The sequence below is a fragment of the Sturnus vulgaris genome, chromosome 6 (assembly GCF_052056855.1).
Source record: "Sturnus vulgaris isolate bStuVul1 chromosome 6, bStuVul1.hap1, whole genome shotgun sequence".
Lineage (NCBI taxonomy): Eukaryota > Metazoa > Chordata > Aves > Passeriformes > Sturnidae > Sturnus > Sturnus vulgaris.
In genome coordinates this window covers 38,924,236-38,944,457 of record NC_142248.1, presented here as the reverse complement: position 1 = coordinate 38,944,457, position 20,222 = coordinate 38,924,236, and the positions used below count along the sequence as shown (strand labels likewise).

Genomic DNA, 20,222 nt, shown 5'->3' with positions numbered 1-20,222 from the left:
AGAAGGACTGAGACAGACTTTTTTCTGTGGTGGTGTTTGCAGATTATTACAAGCAGCCTCAACTAATATGAAGTGCTCTAAACTAATTGATCTAACTAGACCTCGAGAAGAGAAGGATTCAGTGTTTTTCATGCTGTTTCAAAAATGAAGTTATGCTGATATGGAGACCTGAAACCAGCAACATCTATCTGAAAATAATTGCTCTGATGTTGAAGAGGACTTCTGCTCGCTCTGTTTCCTGCTTTGCTATGTGGATGAAAAGGAGAAAACTGCGAGTGAAGTTACAGGTTCAGTGCTGTGTTTCCTCAGCTGTCTTTTTTTCCTTAAGTATAGTTTAGCTCTTGAAGTGAAAGCTATACATATTGGTACTCAGTGAGGTGAACATTAAAAGATTTCTCATAGGGTGTTTATATTTGAATGGTTAATTATCACTGTTTCCCATGTTCTTGTGCTTTGCCATTTATAAAAGGTTTTTAGACATTAGATTTTCTAAATGGAACATTTTACAGTAGTTAATAGCTTTTTCACTGAGACGCTAATATTTGCATTAATTTTATAATTAATCTTCTATATTTTACATTATAAAAAATAATACAGTACTTTTGCCAGGCATTAGAGAGACTTCCAAATATTCCTGTTTAGAGTAATAAAAATTCTGAGCTCCTGGATTAAACTGGGTTGGGGATTTTTTGTTAGTTTCTGGTGCTTTTACAAACTGGCTTCCTATTGTCATTGTGCATTCCAAGTTACGTTATCCATTTAGAACATCTTTAATTTTCATGTAATGAAATGGCTTTTTTTCTTTGAAATGCTCACAATCCCTATGCAGATGTCACTTTTTGAGTCTGGATATATTTTTAACAAGATTACTTAGTGGAATAAAACCTCTGTTTCTTGGACAGTGTTATACTCAAAATTTCTACTGGAAATGCAATGAGCTATCAATGATTTTAAGTTCAACTGGTCATCAAAGTAGAAAGAAAGGAAGCATTGGGAATACTATGCACAGTCTGATGCAAATTGCTTATTTCTGAAAGAGCACATAAGTGTATTGAGAAATCAGTGATCCAGAGGGAAGCCTTCATGCCATTCTGAGCCCCTTGTAAGAATTGCCTGCAGAGCCCAGGAGAAGCAGATGTAGAGATTTATTTTTTTCTGGTAATTGATCATGCCAGCTGAAGTCAGCAGAGACTCAATGTGTTTTGGGAGCAGCATCTGGTTTTCTGCTTTGTTTTCTTGTCTCAAATAAGCACCTTTTGGATTGTGAATGGCACTTGGAGAAACTTCCTTACTTTCTTAGCCAATTAGGGCCTCTCAGTCAGTAATTAATAATAAAATGTCTCTCTCGGTGGCCACAAGTGCATACAAGTTTCTTGCCCTGAAAGAATATTGGGAAGGACTCTTTGCATAAGTCATGCTAATAAAAAACGTACACACGAGCAAGTTCTATTTTTTCCCTGTGTTGAAACAGAAAATTAGTATCTTGAGTGGACTTCATCTCTTTTAATTACTTCTCTACAATAAAAATTTTTCATTAATGTTGACTAGTAAGAGGAATTTCAGTTGTCATCTCCAGTAAGCATTATAATTTCACTTCATAACTTACTCGGTGGGAAATGTTCAAACAGGGACAATAATTTTATCTAAATGTTGTAGCTGACATGTCTATATCATGTGTCCAAGATGGAGCAGCTTTAAAAGTTAGTGATCCAAATCTGGTTCATTTAAATGACTGATCTTGAAGTCTTTGTCTTCCTTGAAGAATTATATACAGCAACATGAAATATTAATTCAGGCTGAAAAAAATAATTCAGTTACTTTAAAACAAATAGTCTATTCCTTTCCTGAATGAAGCTTAAAGAAACAGTTCTGTGTTGTGCATTGGTTTGGAGAACTGATACTTATATAGGAATTTGATGTAGAAATATGAAAAAAGCCATTCAAAGTGCCTGAGATAAAGTGGTGTCAAAAAGATGTTTCTGAGAGTAAATTCAAGTACTGTGGGAGATATACATCACTGGGCATCAGTAGGGTGGGCCCAGAAAAGCAGAGCAGCTAAATCAGTTTTCCAGTGGGATCAGGTGTGATCAGATCCATAATCTGATGTGCGATTGATTTGGGCACTGGGGGTTGTTTTGGTTTGGGGATTTTTTTCTATGTGTCTGTGAAATGTTTAAACCTCATTCCATTTTATAAGCATTTGAAATAGTATTATTTATCAATATATCCAAAATTATCTTTTATTTTTCAGCAGTATTGACTGTATTGGGGGTAGCAAGTGGTGTTTTAATTTTGTTTACTAATAACTTTTATAATAGGAAAACAAATGCAAGTTTTTATTTGGTTTACTAATAGTACAGTCATGTAATTTGGTGAAAAAATTATATTGTTTACTGAATTATTAGGTACAGTTGTCCAGCTTTTACATTGATCCAATAAATTAACTGAATTATGTGTAAATACTTTGAAACAAATGTTGGGCTATGGTGAACTTGCAGCATAATTTTTCAAAGACTGGTATTTCTGTGAAAATTCTGAAGTTGTGGTTAAACACTGCAATTCTAAGGTTATGAGTCTTGATTTTCTGAGTAGCAAGTGTCAGCTTCTGGATTTTTTTTTCTTGATACATTGCACTCTCTTGAGATTGCATACAAAAAAGTGTGGTTGAAGTAATTTAATTTATAAATGTAAATCATATTTGTTGATAGAATCATGGTTACAATGAAACAATGCGTTCATTTTTTAAAAGAGATGAGATTTGGTCCCGCACATGGTATGGATTTTAAAGAATTTTCATCATTTCCATCTCTATCCTAATTTTGTAGCTTGTGTTAGTTTTGAAATGCAAAAGGAGTGAGAAGGCCTTGCTAATACTTTGCATTTCATTCAAAGTAATAGCCACTTAATTATCTGAAAGGGAACAGCTTTACTTTTCTTCAGTTGTACAGACTGTTTTTCGCAGATCCCTACTCTAAATGGTTCCAATATATCAGAATTTTCACCATCTTTGAATGTGGGCTTAGTGACCCTTTATCTAAGGGTTCTCATGTGGTTTTGTCCTGTGCTAGGTAAATAACATGAACCAGCAGTTTAAGCTGCCAAGGCAGTTGTGCTTTAAATATTAGGAAAGGAAAGCAGCTTCAGATTTTCCTACTGCCTAAAATACCTGCTTGGATGTGTGTTATCATGTGTGCTTTACCAGCACTGTGTGCCAGTGCTACCAAACATCTGAACAGAGAGGAGTTAAATGTAGGATAAGGGACCTTTTTTCTCTTCTTGTTTGTTTTGTCTCTTAGTGTTCTCATCTCCATCCACTTTTCCACTTTCTGCTTTTTCTGCCTCTCTGCGTGGTTTGTGTCCCTCCTTTTTCTGCTCTGATGTTCCTCACTCTTTCACAGGTGCCCATCATTCCTCTGTCTCTGAGGACTTGGGAGGAGCCTTTAACCTTCCTCTGAGGAGTGGGGGTTTAGGTTGTCTGTTCAGAATGCCCTGATACACATCAACCCATTCATGGAACATTTTCTGTTCTGCAGGTTGGCAATCCACGTGTTGAGCTTACTCTTTCTGAGCTGCAAGATATGGCTGCCCGACAACAGCAACAGATTGAAAATCAACAGCAAATGTTGGTTGCTAAGGTAATAATTACATACAGACCATTTTTTTCAATATATGCAAGCATAAATTTCATGGATAGAGAAAAACACACTAAGTCATGTAAGTAAATCCATCACTTTACCAGAATAATCTTAGCCTAGGCAATGCACAGTCTTTTGGCATAAATACTGCTAGAACAACCTATGTCATGTGTCTTTATAAAAATATTGCTAGGGTTTATTTCTCTCTTTTGTGTGGCCCCCTTCATGATCTGTGGCAGAACAGACTCTGCTCCATGCTCATCTTTAGTGGCTCGTTCACTCCAGGCAGTCATAGTGGGGTGAGGTGAGAATATGCCAAATTCATAAAAATTTATGTATTGCATTTCCAAGTCTCAGAGACAGAAGAACCTAAGTATGTTTGCAGAGTAGGGAGGGGGTTTAATGGTTTTGGCATTGTTGTTGATGTTGTTTGAAGTATTATAAAGCATGCCTTTGATGCTTGGGATACCTAGGAGTCAACCTACTGATTCTGTTGTTCTTTCTTGATGGAAATAATACCAAAATAAATTCTTTTCCTTATGTGTCCAGCAGAAGAACTATTATTTAGAACTGGGACATTTTCTTACAGCAGGTCATCTTGTTTAAAACGGTCTGTTGGACATTCTTTGTCATCTTTGGGAAGCTGGTTAATAGCACTGGAAATTTATTTTGCCAACAGCAAGAAAACTGTTAATAGTGGCAGAAAACAAATGCCAGAGGAAGCATCACAGATGTATTTGAATGAGTGTTCAGACCAGGGCAGTATTTGCAGATCTGTGTAAATATGAGATTTTTTTAATAAAAAAGTCTTTGAACCTCTGCTCTAAAACAGATTTGTTAATTGATGTTAAAGAGTTTTTTATAGGACTGGTACATATTTCATTGAAATAAATTTTCTGATTAGTGGACGTAGAAAACTTGGTCAAAATGATAGGGTGTTGGGTATGATGATGTGTTGGGGTATTTTTAAATAAGTGGGTAATAGATATCTCTTGTTTAAAACCTCCTTTTGCCAGGAGCAACGTTTGCGTTACCTGAAGCAGCAAGAACGTCGCCAGCAGCAGTCTGTTTCTGAGAGTGAAAAGCTTCAAAAACTCAAAGAACGTGTTGAAACCCAAGAAACAAAGCTGAAAAAAATCCGTGCCATGAGAGGACAAGTGGACTACAGCAAGATGATGAATGGCAATTTGTGTATGTTTGTATGATTTGTTAAATAAATCTTAATTTATTTAACTTACTGTTCACTGGATGACTAGCAAATAATGCTATATTGTAAGTCAGTATAGCATTGAAGCAAGTTTTCAGGTACAAAGTTTTTCGTTTTATGGAGGTTCTGTATTTCCATGATATTTGTATGCGACAGAACTTTCTCTTAGTTTTATACAGTCAAAAATAAAGTCAGAATAAGTCTGTTCTCTAACTATTAAGAAATATTATGACTGTTAGCAAATTTGCAATACAAATATTTTATATGCATTTTAGATGTAAAGTTAGTATGGTGTGTTTATTAGTAGTTATATAATTTAAAAATTAACAACTTCTGCTTTATTAAATCGGTTTTTGTTATTTTTATCTTGTTAATTTTAGCAACTGAAATTGAGCATATAAGTGCCATGTTCCAGGAAAAGCAGCAGGAGCTGCAGGCTGCAGTGTTAAAAGTGGATCAACTCACTCAGCAACTGGAGGATTTAAGGAAAGGGAAACTGAATGGGTTTCAGTCTTACAATGGACAAATGACAGGGCCTGCAGCAGTAGAACTAAAAAAGTTGTATCAAGAGCTACAGGTAAGTAACAAAAAGATGCTATTTGAATTACAATTGTAGATTTTAAAAGTTTTATTACTGCTCTTATCAGTTGCAGTTTGGTTCTGTTACACCTCATATAAGTAATATTTGGAATGCTATTAGTGTGTGAGGTTGTAGCTGGCATACAACCTTTCTGAAGAAAGAACTTCATTAGCTTTAAAAACTATTTTTTTTCTTATACACATAGTGATAGAGAGTGTGCAAGCGTTTTGAAGGGTGTTTCTCAGCCCTTAATACTGGAATACTGAAAGTCCACATAAATTATTTGTTTTAATCTCTCAAAAAAATTTTGTGAAACTAATTTTGGAATTTCTCTATTTTTCACTGATCTGGGTATAGCAAGCTCACTTAGATGTCATCTCAACTTTGAAACATGTAATTTTTAAAAGTATATTGTAAAAATACAGCTATATTGTCTGGTATGAATAAACAAAATACATAGGAATTAAATAACGTATCTTAATAGAGTAATCAAAACTACAAGCTGCACTCTATTCCCTGCATTAGATAGTGCAACATAGGTGCAGTATATTCACACAGTATTCCCTGCCTCAGTGTTGTCTATCTCCTGCAAGAAGATTGTTACATATGGAGTGTAGTTCTCACAAGTAGTTAAGTATCCAGTTTATAGAAAATTTTTTGGCAAATTGTGTGCTAATGTATCAGGATTTTGAGGGCTTTTATTATTTACTCACATGCTTTATTGTGATCAAGGTAACAGCTCTAACATATTTAATATATTTAAATTATTTTAAATTTCAAAATTAGTCTCATTTTTTTAGATGAGCAAATCCAGCCTAGAAGTTAATCAATCCTGTTTTCATGCATTAGGAATAAGTGTTCTTTTTTTCTCTTTTTACCCCTTCCCCATTTATACAAGGCAGATACACCTTTGAGTATTCCTAAGTGCAAAGATGCTCAAGATTTCTCTCTTGTGCTTTGCAATGATCCCATATGTGTTTATCAAGACTTAAATTTGCCTTGGGTGTTTTTTGCTTGTAACATTGCCATGAAAATTGGAGCACTGAGACAATGTCTGAGTTATTGAAGGTGTGAAAAAATGCCAATGGCAAAGCAAGAGAAATAATTATAAAGAGTGTCATGGTTGATTTGAACCATAAAGGTAATCCACCTCATAATCTGCTGGATAACTGCTGTGAAGGTTTCAGTTTAATCCCCATGCAGAGGGCAAAATCTGTGTCCAGTCCCTGCACTAGCAGTTCAGTTAAGCCCCCTTCCAGACATCACGAAGTCTCATGTGGAACTGGAAACAGAATCAATAGCATAATTTCTGTTTACAAGTTTTGTATCACTTAGTTTTCGTGATAGACAAACTGTCTTGGGTAAGCATAACTTTAAACAAACATTTTCTGTGATTTAGTTCTTCACAGTAGAATTTTCTGAAATGTCTTTCTGCCTAATTTTTCAATCCATTTTTCTATAAATGGGATGCAGTCTGTATGTATTTGATAGGCATCCACTAGGGGTTTTTTTAGGATATTTTTTCACTGTTTTCTTCTAAGAGTTGTTCATGATTGCAAATGCTAACTTGACAGGATGTGCGGAAGGGTAAATTAGAGACACTAGAACAAGTTGTTGATCCAAATTCCTTTGGGTTTTTTTAACACTGCATTAAAAAACAACTTGCTAAGAGACAGAACAAGAACTGTTCTAACAAGTGTTTTGGGATTTTTTTCTGTTTTTTTTTTTTTGTTTTTGAAGATCCGTAACAGGCTTAACCAGGAGCAGAACTCCAAGCTGCAGCAGCAGAAAGAACTCCTAAACAAACGCAATATGGAGGTGGCCATGATGGACAAGCGAATCAACGAGCTGCGCGAACGTCTGTACAAGAAAAAAGTTGAGGCACGTCAAAAAGAAAACATTCCTGTAAGATAAACTGTTAAAAGGGCCACACTTCAGTTTATCAAGGGCCTATAAAAGCTACATAGAATCTCACTTTTTCCCACTCAAGTAATACAGTTACCTGTGATAAAAATAGGAAGTCTCTTAAAACTATTTTAAGGTTTCTCATAGGTTTCCAAAACCTGTAAGACAGGATATGTTTCCTTTTATTTTTCTTTGTGGCACAGACTGTATTTTATTAAAAATCAGAAAAGTTTATATTTCTAGGAAGGAAAGTATGACTATGTGCTATGTGTTTAAAAGCATGAATGCATTAAAAAACTGGATTTTATAAAATACTTAAATTCCAGCATAGAAAATGTATAAAAAATAAATAGTTTGATAAAGTTAGGCTTAATAGTTGTCTGGAGCTTCAGAAAGATTTTAAGAGATGAATTCTGGATTTCCAGATGTATTACTAGCTGGAGGTATTGCTTAAAAAAGTCCCCAACACATACATATTTGATTTGTTTAAGAACTCATTTTAGACCATTTGTTTGAAAAAGGAGCAGTGAAAGACACCTTACAGAGATAAAGGTATCTACAAGAGATGTATGTGCTGTGCCTAAGAAATTTAATGAGGTGTTGATTTTAAGGAATAAAATTTGTGCTTTCTAATACTTTTTTTCTTCTTTTGTAGAAACATAGAGTATGTTAATTATTAAGGTGTCCTAGCTATGCTATAGTGAACGACTCTAGATAATTAAGTTTAGACCTTCTTGTTCATGCAGAAAGGTCTAGATTAAATGGACATTGACGTTTCAGTTTGTCTGATTGTTTTCAGTTGAATCGCATTAATGGAACTTCGTCGCCCCAGTCATCCCTGAGTGCTTCAGGAAGGGTGGCAGCAGTAGGACCTTACATCCAAGTTCCCAGTGCTGGCACTTACACTGTACCAGTAGATCCAGTTAAGCCACAGTCACTCACCATTGCTCCTAACTCAACACATGGAAGATCAAAATCTGGTAAGTACTTGTGTGACGTTTATTAATACATATAGTTTGAAAAGGGGCAATAAAGAAAAGGAGTAATCTTAGGAGACCTAATGTTGGCATAATTGGCGTAGGGGAGGAGGCAAGTTTCAGATGTGTTAATACTGTTCTGTGAATTGAACATCAGTCATTTGATCTGTGGCATTTTTGCTTCTTTCCATGAGTTTTTCTTAGGAAATCAAGTGTTTTCTTTGAAATTTTACTGGCTGGTACATCCCTAAAAGGAGCACGTTTTCTTCACAGATTCTATGTTGTGTCTTTAATAGCTTTTTCAATTAGTTTGTGTGTTTGAATATAATAATAAAATCAACTTTGTGGAAAACTGTATTATAAAATAACTATTTACAGTATGTTTCTTTTTGTCAAGTAAAATAAAGCTAGTGAGTAAATAATAATAATACTTCTCAGAAGGAGACTAAATAGGAAAATAGAATAAAACTGTGAGAGGTTTTTGCACCATCTGAGATGTGGGAATTTATGGTCCTTGAGGCATTTCTGAAATGGAATAACCATAACATTGATGCTGTTTACTTGTTTCTGCCCATTTATTTAGTGAAGAAGCTGCCTCTCCAGAGCACCCCAGAACTTTGTGTCCAAAATTGACTCCCGTATCTCCCATCATTAATAATTCCATCTAAATTTTTTTAATAGAATTATTATTTAATTTGTGTTGGATACTGAAGAAAGCAGGTCATATTTGTGCCTTAAGTTCTCAGTTCTAGCAAATCTTACCTGTCTGCTCATACCTTAGAAAAATCAGAATTCTTAAGAAATTATAAGCTAGGAAAGTATACCTAATACAAATAAAAATGCCTGATTCTATTGGTCTAGCCACAGGACTTATTTTACCCAGTCTCCTAGGAAAGATCAAAAAGGCATGACTAGGAGACCAAAGCTGCTGCAATATTCACAAACATTCAAGTATTTAAAACTGAATATTCCAGCAAAATTCGCATCATGCTTTCCAAAAAGGGAGGAAGAGATGGAGATAAGACAGTCTGAGCATCTCTGTAGGAAAGAATGTCAGAAATGTCCTCCCCTCCCTGACCCCCCCCAAAAAACCCTAAGGTCAGGAAGTAAAACTGGCCAAACAGAACTTTTTAAAAATACACCAGTTTTTCCCATTGATATTAGTGATTTAGCAATACCTTTATCAGCTAAAAGTATTAAAAATCTGTACAGACCTCATCACTGTGGTTTTATGGAAAAGTCTCAAGAATATGGAATGACATAATTGTGTACAGATTTGCAACAGTTCTGTTTTCAGGTTCATGGATCCTTCTTCCACATATGGAAAAGGACAGTTCCTAACTTTTAAGTTTATCAACTAAAACCCACAATTTTGTAATATCAAGCTCCCAAAATATATATACCCACTTCTAGACCTACCTCAGGACTTTTAATCTTATAAAAGTAATTATTCTGCCTTAGGACTGACTTTGTATTTATTATTTTGAAGGTACTTGAATGAGGTTCTGTAAAATAGATTTATGTAAGGAGAGGCGTATATGCTCCCAGGAAGAAAAGAAATTGAGAATTTGTTTCAACTGTCATGCTTTTATTTCTCATTATCTGAGTGTTCCTGTTCTAATGTTCTCCATTGTCATTGTTATAATTTTTCCACCACTTTTTTCTTTCTTTTTCTGTGTAACTGGATCTGCCTTGGTGCGTCCGGTAGAGACAGACTGTGGGTGTGTGAAAAAATCTCCAGACACCTGGAAGGTTTCTGATTTAGACATAATAGTGGATCCTATTCTGTCACCTCCCACTTCTCTTCAGTCTGCTGTTCACAATGTCATCCGCCTGGCACCTACTCTGTTTGACACCCAGCACTGTGAGTCCGTAGAAGATCTCTGGCTAGCTAAGAACTCAGTTTTAATATGATCATCTGAGCTCTTGCACACAGATGCATATTAAACAGCATCTTTAGAACTTGTGTTGTGGTCTGGCGTGTAGAAGATGCTGTTGAAATGTAAATTGGTTGAGAAGTTGCTTTTCATCTTTGAAAGAAACAGATTTGCAGCAAATTCATCCCAGGAGTACTGGAGCAGTGTACCAGGGATGAGTTTTCTTCTCTGAAAAACCCCAAAATTTTCTAAATGTTAGAAATTTCTGGCAATCACTAAAGCGTGTTTTAGAATATTTTGGATTGGATAGATGTATAAAATACAGGCTTAGTTGGAGTTACTTTGTGGGAAACTTGAAGTTTCCATGTTGCACTGACCCCAGAGTTGGGATAAAAGCTCACTCTGTCCAAGTCAATACCCAGTCTTGCTGCCTTCCATTGGACTTGGAGTGTGCTTCAGTTGCTGTAGTAAGTATCCCGGATCCAGACCTACAAAAATTTTAGGTAAAGTCAGAGAAAATGCACAAAACCTTTTGTGTTTGTGTGTCACTGTCTTATTTATGTAAATGCACAATGGCCTGGTGAGAGCTGAAATACACTGGGTATTACATTTACAGGCACAGGCAAGAAGAGGGTGTATTTGGAGGGGAAGATGGAGCCAGTTAGCTGTGGGGTGGCTCAGAGCAGGAGCTGGGGTGGCCTTGTCAGGAGGGTGTTGGCATTAGATCCCCCTAGACCAGGTTGCTGAAAGCCTCATCCAACCTGGCCTTGAACACCACCTCCAGGGATGGGGCATCCACAACTTCTCTGGACAACTTGTGTTACTGACTCCCCACCCTCAAAGTGTAGGTCAGAGAGAGGAGAGAGAGTCTCAATTTACTTCCAGTCTGCTACCTCAGAATTTGGGAGTACACATGCTGATTACAATAAGTTTTTGTGTATCTGTCTTTTTAATAAAGAAGTGTTGAATTCGCAGGTAAGATGTTTAAATTTGTCATGTCTTTTGCTGTTGTTTCTGTAAGTGCTTTCCTCATAACTAAACTTAAATATCCAGATGCTTTCATGTTTAGCATGAATCAATTATAACACCTTTCACTGATCTTCAAAAACAAAGGTTTTACTGGACTGTAACCTTACTGGAGGTACAGAATGTCTTGTGTATTTTGTACAATAAGCATTAATTCAGTGCCTAGTTGGAAAATTTGCCTTTATTTTGGTCTCGCTTTTGATAACCAGGTGATTAAAAACAATAACAAAACCCACAACATTTTCAGCTCTTAGATAATGCCAATATTAAAGCTGGGCCTCATTACTTCCTGGCAGTTTGCAAGTGTGAAAAGTGATTTCTGGACTATATACTGTATTCTCAGTGTAAAAATATGCAAGTATTAATCCTGTTTTGAGAGATACTCAACAAAGAGAATAATGCTCATGGATAGAAAGTAGAGTGGTGATGGAAAATTCATTCTCATCAGAATGTTCCTATGCAGCTTATTTTGAGACTATCTACTACACTAGACAGAGAATTCTAGAAATAGCCGTGCTGATTCAGTTTTCTAGAGGCTTAGAACTGAAATAGGAAACTTGGCTTCTAAATACCTGATTTTCATTTGATATTGTATTACTGTGGGGTCCAGAAATCTCATTGAATCTTCACACATGCCCAGTCCCCCTCCATTTTAGGTGCTATCCTGTAGTAAAGTCAAGTACGTGTTACATGTCACCTTTCCTGATTTAAGTGCTCCATAAAAACAATTACAAGCCATAGGGATGGAGGAATGATCTCCAGCCTCCTTAGAGGAAGAGATGCCTGAAGTTTAATCTTGTAGAGTCAAATCAAATCCTTGGCTTTAACATGGGATCTATTTAGTTTCTATAAATCATATCTAATTCTTAGGCTACTTAAAGTCTTTTGCTTACTTAGAAAACTGAAACTAAATAGTCTCACACAGTTAATAAAGTAACATCAATGCATCTAGGACTTCATTAAGGATTTGTTGTCTCAGTTTATGTGCAGCTTTGCATGATTTTTTGCACATGATGAAGATAAAAGCCCATGACTTGTGTCTTGACACTGTGAGTTAAAGTTGTCAGCTGAGTTCATAAATTTATTTAATATTTAAATCTCTGAGGCAATTGTAATTGGGTGAGTATGTTGAGGAAAAACACAAGGTGAGTTAACCACCACTTCCAGCACAGGAATGTGTGCTTTTGTTCCACCCTGCTGTTGAAGGGAGTTCTTACATCCTGTTATGGGTGTATGAATCTGGTAACCATAGTTTAAATTTGGAGTAAGTCCATTCAGGGCTTACATAGACTTAACATTTAGTGTAATTTGACAGTGTCTCTGGATAATGTCCAAAGAATTGTGTTGATGAAGTGTTTCTGCAAGGATTTTTTACTCTGAATTTGTTTGCCTTCTAATAGCAGAATATGCAACACTCAAGCCAAAATTTTCATCATATTTTTTCTATAGAAATTTTCAGTGCAATTTGAATGTTGCAGCACATTCAGATTGTAGTGATAAGGCTTTCAATATTGATTTCTGAATCAAATATTATTAATGATTTATCTCACTTCTAGAATCAAACTAATCCCACTGTAATCTAAGCTATTTTATTTCACATGTTGTATTGCTTGCTTGCAATGCTAGTATGGATTCTTTTAAATCTAGTATTTTTGTCTATTTTCAAGCTAATGATGGAAACTGGCCGATACTTAAACAGAGCTCAGCCCCTGTGGTAAAACCCCCTCAGATCTCCAACACAGACTGGAAAGAATCGAGCATGGATACTGCTTTAAAACAAGGAACTATATCCAGCCAGCCTTTGCCAACTTCAGTATTAGGAAGTACTGATAAGCTGGTGGGTTTCATCTGTGATATATTTATAGATCTGCTTTGCTGCAATTATGAACATTTGGCTTTCATAGTTGAACTCATTTCAATTAGATACACATTCCATTTCCCTGCTGCTGTTTATTTAAAAAGTCATAAAGAAAATTACCTTTGTATTTCTTCTGTTCCTTTCTGTTCTTGTCACATTAAAAAGTGTGGGTTTGTTTCAATGTCAGTACTTTGTATTCCTTCCTGTTCTTTTACATATCTAGTCTCCCCGTTTCTCTTTTTGCTTCTTCTAATCCTCTCCTCCTTCCTTCATGTTTTTCTAATTCATATCTTTGTTAGTATTTTTTCTTTGTGTGGATGATTACTTTTTCAATGTACTCTTTTCCTCATAAAAATCTCACCAAAAATGTTATTTAATCCATCCTTAAGTGGGACTACTTGTGGTGTCTGTGTTCACTGTTGTGCTAGTACTTTATGAATTCTTTAAGACTATAATGTTTAAAGGATAAGGACTTGGTCTTTAAGTTGTTTTTGTAAGCTCTGACAGTATGTGTTGTCAAGATCAACTGAGATCTGGAACCTAGAACAGGTTAATCAGGCTTTGCATGTATGCAAGTAGTTCTGAATTGATATGAATGTGTTACAGCTGAAAGTGCCTTTAAACAGTGGCCTTTGTCTGAGTATGATGAGATCCTCAGATAAACTCAGGTGTAATCATATCTATTGATAAAGGAACACAAATTGTTTATGTTGATTCCTTTTCTGTCCCACAAGATTGCTAGTATGGTGTGTTGAAAAAGGAATGTTCTTGCTCAGAAGTACTTTATTTAATTAAATGGTATATGCTATTTATTGTTCTTACACAGGGTCTTGACTTGGGGAAGGTGCCACCAACAGTTCCTGGTGTAAGCAAGCAGTTGCCTCAGAACTATGGGACCTATCCAAGCCCAGTTCCATTAGGAACAGGTTCTACAAACTCTCTAGAAAGAAGGAAGGATGGCAGCCTGCCCAGACCTGGCACCAGTGTAGCAAATCGGCAAAGGCCAGTTCCGCTCCCGCCGCCCAGCAACGTGCACCAGCCCAGCTCTTCACAGCAGATCCAGCAGAGAATTTCTGTCCCTCCCAGCCCCACGTATCAACCCTCTGGTCCCCCCTTGTTCCCCGGAGGAGAGGGCAGGCCAGAACTGCCTTTGACTGTGGCAATCAGACCTTTTCTCGCTGACAAAGGATCCAGACCTCAGTCTCCCAGAAAAGGGCCACAGACAGTGAACTCCAGTTCCATCTACTCAGTGTATCTTCAGCAAGCAACACCACCAAAGAATTACCAACAAGCTGTGTACAATACTTTAAATAAGTCGGTAAAAGCAGGTAGAATATATTTTGCTATTTTTTTTTCTTTGAAATACATTAAGATCTACTTGTTTGGCTTAGTTGACTTCCCATATTGGTGTGGAAAACTTGTCTGAATCTGTGAGGAAAGTTATTTTTGTGTATGCAGCATAGCAGCAAAATAATTCAATATATTTTTGAGGTTATCAATAAGTATGCATTGATTTATCTTTAAATTTTACAACAGGATATAATTGGAGCAATATAGCCTGGATAGTTTATCAGTACTTTGGTAAATAAGTTGAGAGAACAGAGTCTAGATAAGAGAGTTTTTCTTCTCTTACTGTTTCCTCATGAAAGAGGAAAAACAGTCCAGTTTCTACTTGTAGCTTATAATTGTAAGAAGCATCAGCATCACCAACAAGTAAGTATTTATTTCTGTTTTGACAGTCTTCAGAACAATATTTTTCTTCTTTCTGTGTCAAACAAGTTTATTTATATAAATATTTTTTAATGTAATTTAAGAACAGCTCTTCACTGTTTTCCATCTTTCTTTTCTTCAGTTTATGGAAAGCCTGTATTACAGTCTGGTTCAACCTCTCCCTCACCCTTGCCATTCCTTCATGGCTCTTTGCCTGCCCAGTCTCCCTCACAGCCACAACCTCAGCCTCAGACTGAGATCACTGAAAAAGAGCAAGAGCTGGAAAATGCTCCACCACCCAGTGAAAACAGCAATGTGGAAAACATTCCCCGTCCTCTCAGTCCTACTAAGCTCACCCCTATTGTGCACTCGCCCCTACGGTATCAGAGTGATGCTGACCTCGAGGCTCTGAGGAGAAAATTGGCCAATGCTCCAAGGCCATTAAAGAAACGCAGCTCCATCACCGAGCCAGAGGGCCCGAGTGGACCAAATATACAAAAATTATTATATCAGCGCTTTAATACCCTGGCTGGAGGGATAGAAAGTGCTCCTTTTTATCAGCCAAGCAATCCACAGGACTTCATAGGCAACTTAGCTGACGTTGATAATGGGAATGCCAGCACCAATGGCAATATTGAAGAACCAATCCCCGTGCAACCTACAGTTCCTGTCCCTGATGAACCACCCCCTTCATCAGATGCCAATGATAATGAGTTACCTTCTCCTGCTACCGAGGAGCTGATAAGCACTGAAACCACAAATCAAACACCTGAGACAACTGAAGACAACAACAACAATCTTGCTATAGTTCCTTCTACTGAGCAGTCACCCAGTCCCACACCAGAGGTCAGTTCTCCAGTAGAAGATGAAGCTCCTTTGCCACCTGCTCTTCCTCCTCCACTTCCTGCAGTAAGTAACAAAGCAAAAGAACAGCTTTGTGAACTACAGAATTAGCTTTGTGCTTAGGCATAATTGGAATATAGTAAGCTTGTGCTCAGCGATGTATTTGCACTTGAAGTCTCATGATATTAAAAGGAAAGAAAACCAGGGGAGTTCCAGGGAGAATTCTGATGAATTAGTTTCTTTACTGCTCTAGCTGTTTAATAAGGAAAATATGCAAACAGGTAGCAGGAGGTTGTGTATGTATTTTTCAACTTTTTGGAGGTTCTTGCTGTAGAACTAATTCTGGAATTGCAAATTTTTTTTAGGTTTTTTTTTAATCCATCCGGGTCTTCAAAGATAGCCTACCCTTAGGTTCATACAAATAGTTATATCAGTGCAAGCAAGCACTGATAGCAGGCAAGCTGAAATAAGTGTTCTGGGGAAACTGCACTCCTTTAGCCCTCTTAGACGAGATGGACCAGGGCTAAGTCTAGCAGCAGCACAACTGGCTTGTGATAGCAGAAATGTTCTTCTAATGGGCTTGTCACATACTTTGAATTGCTTCCAAAGTCCATCCTCCAGCTGCACTAAAATCTTTTAAATACTTGCCATTACCAAAATCTACCACATTTGGAGAATTGAAAAATACAGAAGAAAATGGATTTTATTCTTTGTTGTTGTGATATCACTCACTCTTTGAAACCAAGGTTCATCCTCATTTTTAGGTTCAGCTAAGAATCTTGCATTCCTCTGAGAATTCGACTGCAGTATGCACAAGTATTTTCCATGAGCATAAGGGCCAGGATACTTCTGAGAGAATGGGATATGCTAGTAACTAATATTATTCATAATGTGGAGGGTTAATTTTCCCAACTGAAATAGCCATCCTATATAGGACCATAAGTGAAAACAGATCCTACAGAGCTAGACACTAAAAGCATTCTATAAAAGCTGTAGTTAATAATAGATTTTTTTTTCCCCGGAAAGCAACAAGGACACATGTAGGGGATTCAGAATATTCTCAAAACACATTTAAATGTGCTTCAGATCTTGAAAATGCTGTTTCTGATAACACTTGCTAGAATGTCACATAAAATAGCTTCTCGTTCTGTACTTTTCATTCCTGCAACAAAACTCCCAACTTGCCAGTCCTGACCTACAACAGAGACTCCTGCTAATTCAAGGCATTGATTCCTCTAAGTACAGACTCTGGCTTAATTGTGTGGTGCTTTCTAGTCTAAGCAAAAGTTTTCAGTGTTTTAGATAATCCACCAGTAATATGCACAGCTTATATTAGATACAATTAAGATGATGATGCTTAAAACACTGACTTAAGTACTTCATTCCTTGTACTCACGGTCTTTAATTAGAAGCTTTGAAACTATATTGGCTTGCTTTTTTGTTTTTTAACTGCATAAAATGTAGTAATGTATCAAGCCTTTTATTTAGAGACTTAAATAGAAATGATTGCTTAGTTCTAAATACCATTTAAGGAAGATGAGATTCATAAATGAATAATTTTTCTACTTGTATAACCTGAAATGATGCCTTCCAACCTTCATCTCTACTCAGACAAAACGTACCAACTTGAAGAAACCCAACTCAGAAAGAACAGGCCATGGTTTGAGAGTGAAGTTTAATCCCTTGGCTCTCCTCCTAGATGCTTCTTTGGAGGGTGAATTTGATCTGGTACAACGAATCATATATGAGGTAAGCTTTTTAAACAATGGCAACCTCATGCAGCGTTCAGGAAAAAAAAGTGCTGAACTATTTTGTGTTTTCAACAGGTTGATGATCCCAGTAAACCAAATGATGAAGGCATTACACCTTTGCATAATGCAGTGTGTGCTGGTCATCACCACATTGTGAAGTTCCTACTCGATTTTGGTGTAAATGTAAATGCAGCAGATAGTGATGGGTGGTAAGTGTCAAGATTACTAACCTAGTATCTGGGAGAAACACCATTTAGATGCACATTCAAGATGTAGTTGAGACCTGTTTAGGGAACAATTTCCTTCCTCTTTATCCCCAGCAAATGAGTACTCTCTAAGCTGTAGGTGGAGATGAACTCAAATGCAAGGTTACAGCATGTTCAGTTCCCGAGCAAGCACACTTAAACCATAAATTAGATTACAGTTTGTGATAATTAGTGGTAGACTTGCATTTCTTGTTCAGATGCTGAAATAATTAAACTATAAATAACAAATGACAAAAGTTAATTTGTTTAAGTTTCTTCATTGTAGATCCCACTATAGGTATTGGTGTTCTTGAAGAATCTCACCTTAGCTGTAGCATTCCAGAAGTCTTGGGGGAGTGTGAATCCTCACCTCTGTGAGGATTTTTTTTACCTTTCAGGTTTCCTTGTAGTGGAAAACACCCTTTTACACCCAACAGCTTTGTAAGCTGTGAAAATTGTTAGTTTTGCTATCATCTGTTTCATAATTCTTGGCTTTACTGGAGTCAGGTAAATCCTGAAATCCACCCTAGCTGCTTGACGGGTTTTAGACAATGCATACACATACTATAAATGTAAAGAAAAATTTCCTTTTAAAACAGACAGGCTCTACATGACACCATGAAAGTCAGGATTTATGGAAGCTTCTTTTTTCACATGTACATTTTTTGCTTTATTTCAGGACACCCTTGCATTGTGCAGCTTCTTGCAATAGTGTTCATCTCTGTAAACTACTGGTTGAATCTGGGGCAGCTATTTTTGCTTCAACTATAAGTGATATAGAAACTGCTGCAGACAAGTGTGAGGAGATGGAAGAAGGTTATATTCAGTGTTCCCAGTTTTTGTATGGTAAGCTGTGACACTAACTCTTTTCTAAGATTCATCTTTATTTGTCCCTCTGATCTGTGTGAAACATCTGCTTAGGCCCCAGACCGGATGATATGGTCCATCATGTCCCTGTGCTTTCAAAGTGCAAAAACCAGAATCATCATTTCACTGTGATGTTGGTCTTAGTCCTTCTGGGTTTTGAATTACTTCACAGACTCCTTCAAATACTAAGATTTTTAAACTTTTAATTTCATTTCAAGGAGATGCTTCTACAGGGAGGTTTTGACCATAACAGTGAGTTGCAAGTAGTTTGACAGAGAGACTCCTAACTTCTAGATGCACAAATTTCTAGCAGTTCACACAAAGAAAGAAATATACTTTGAGTAATTAACTTACAGAATGTGCGTAGTAACTAAAATATAGTTTGCAAGAAAAGCACTTCAATAGAGCAGACAAATTTTTAATTTCCATTAAAGGATTAAAGCTTCATTAAGGCTCTGTCAGATCTGACATTGTGTGAGTTCCGAAAGCCTCAAGTGTTTGCTGTAGGAAGCACTTTCCACTGCATGTATAATAAAAGAGAAAAACCTCATTCTCTAAATTACTCTGTAAGATACTGTTTTATCATGTAGTTAAATTTCTAACATCATTTCATCATGGAAGTGCTGAAAACTGTTCATGAAATGGTATTAACAGGAGATTAATATTTGGGCCACCATGTCAATAGTAAAAATCTCAGAGGGGAAAAAGAGGCTATTTTACCATCTGATGTTGTTAACAGGAGTTCAGGAGAAGCTGGGAGTGATGAATAAAGGGGTGGTGTATGCTCTGTGGGATTATGAAGCCCAGAACAATGACGAGCTGTCATTCCACGAGGGCGATGCCATCACTATTCTGAGGCGCAAGGATGACAATGAAACGGAGTGGTGGTGGGCCCGCCTCAATGACAAGGAAGGCTATGTGCCTAAAAACCTCCTTGGGGTAAGTTCTTTCACCCTCTCCCTTCTATATTTCACATGCTCCTGAAGTAGCAACAGAAGAGAAATACTTGGTCAGAATCCCTCTGTGCACCATCCACAGCACTATGAAGTGGTATAAAGCAGATTATCCTTATTCTCTCCGGCCTCTCTGCCATTGTAAACAAACAGGAGAGGCTACTGTTAGGAGATTGGTGCTGGTTGTCATTAAGCAAGTTAGTATATTTAATATAGTTTATGCTTTAATTAGACTTTTTTCTCCCCCTTGGCTAAAATATAGAGCCCTTATGGAAAGCTTGGTGGCTCCATTAGGCAGCTTGAAGCCTTGGTTCAGAAAGTTCTTTGGGAAGGTTTTTAATACCTGGCTCAAGATTAGAACATAGGTGTGTGTGTGAGTGTAAAACAGGAAAAAGCCTTGAAGATGACAACTGTGGGCACATCGTTTATGCTGCTCAGACAGATGGAACACTGTCACAAGAGGCCAGGAATGGTAGGTGACTAAGTAGAGAGCTACTGAGGACAAAATACATAAGAAAACCTTGCGGAGCAGGAAATAAGCTCTCTGGAATGCTCAACAGGGAATTTTTGTACTTATGTAAAAGCATCCTTTGTCTGTTCTGGATCTTGAGCTAAATGCACCACGTCATTTTCAGAGCAGCTACGTTGCTGCCAGTGGCAGAAGTAAATCAGCCCTTTTCCTCCAGCTTCTTGTTTTTCAGGAGTTGCGTGAGAACACCCCCAAGCTTACAAAAACCTCACCTCCCAAAACATTTCATCACTCAGTTCTGCCTAATAAGTACTCCTTA

At 37.0% G+C, this 20,222-nt stretch overlaps 1 protein-coding gene across 7 annotated transcripts in view; it reads left to right on the top strand.

The window, feature by feature from the left end:
* Positions 1-20,222, top strand: part of PPP1R13B (protein phosphatase 1 regulatory subunit 13B) — a 69,418-nt gene that overhangs the window by 47,595 nt on the left and 1,601 nt on the right. For 2 of the 7 annotated variants that reach the window (XM_014871881.2, XM_014871879.2), the window contains exons 5-17: positions 3,534-3,635; positions 4,652-4,826; positions 5,223-5,419; positions 7,163-7,327; positions 8,127-8,307; positions 10,013-10,168; positions 12,875-13,044; positions 13,892-14,393; positions 14,918-15,684; positions 17,230-17,367; positions 17,445-17,578; positions 18,294-18,460; positions 19,221-19,420. In XM_014871881.2, the coding sequence (XP_014727367.1) occupies positions 3,534-3,635; positions 4,652-4,826; positions 5,223-5,419; positions 7,163-7,327; positions 8,127-8,307; positions 10,013-10,168; positions 12,875-13,044; positions 13,892-14,393; positions 14,918-15,684; positions 17,230-17,367; positions 17,445-17,578; positions 18,294-18,460; positions 19,221-19,420 (3,054 nt within the window). The remainder of the gene's footprint in view (positions 1-3,533; positions 3,636-4,651; positions 4,827-5,222; positions 5,420-7,162; positions 7,328-8,126; positions 8,308-10,012; positions 10,169-12,874; positions 13,045-13,891; positions 14,394-14,917; positions 15,685-17,229; positions 17,368-17,444; positions 17,579-18,293; positions 18,461-19,220; positions 19,421-20,222) is intronic. The other 5 variants (XM_088166566.1, XM_014871883.2, XM_088166564.1 and 2 more) reach the window with 3 other exon arrangements.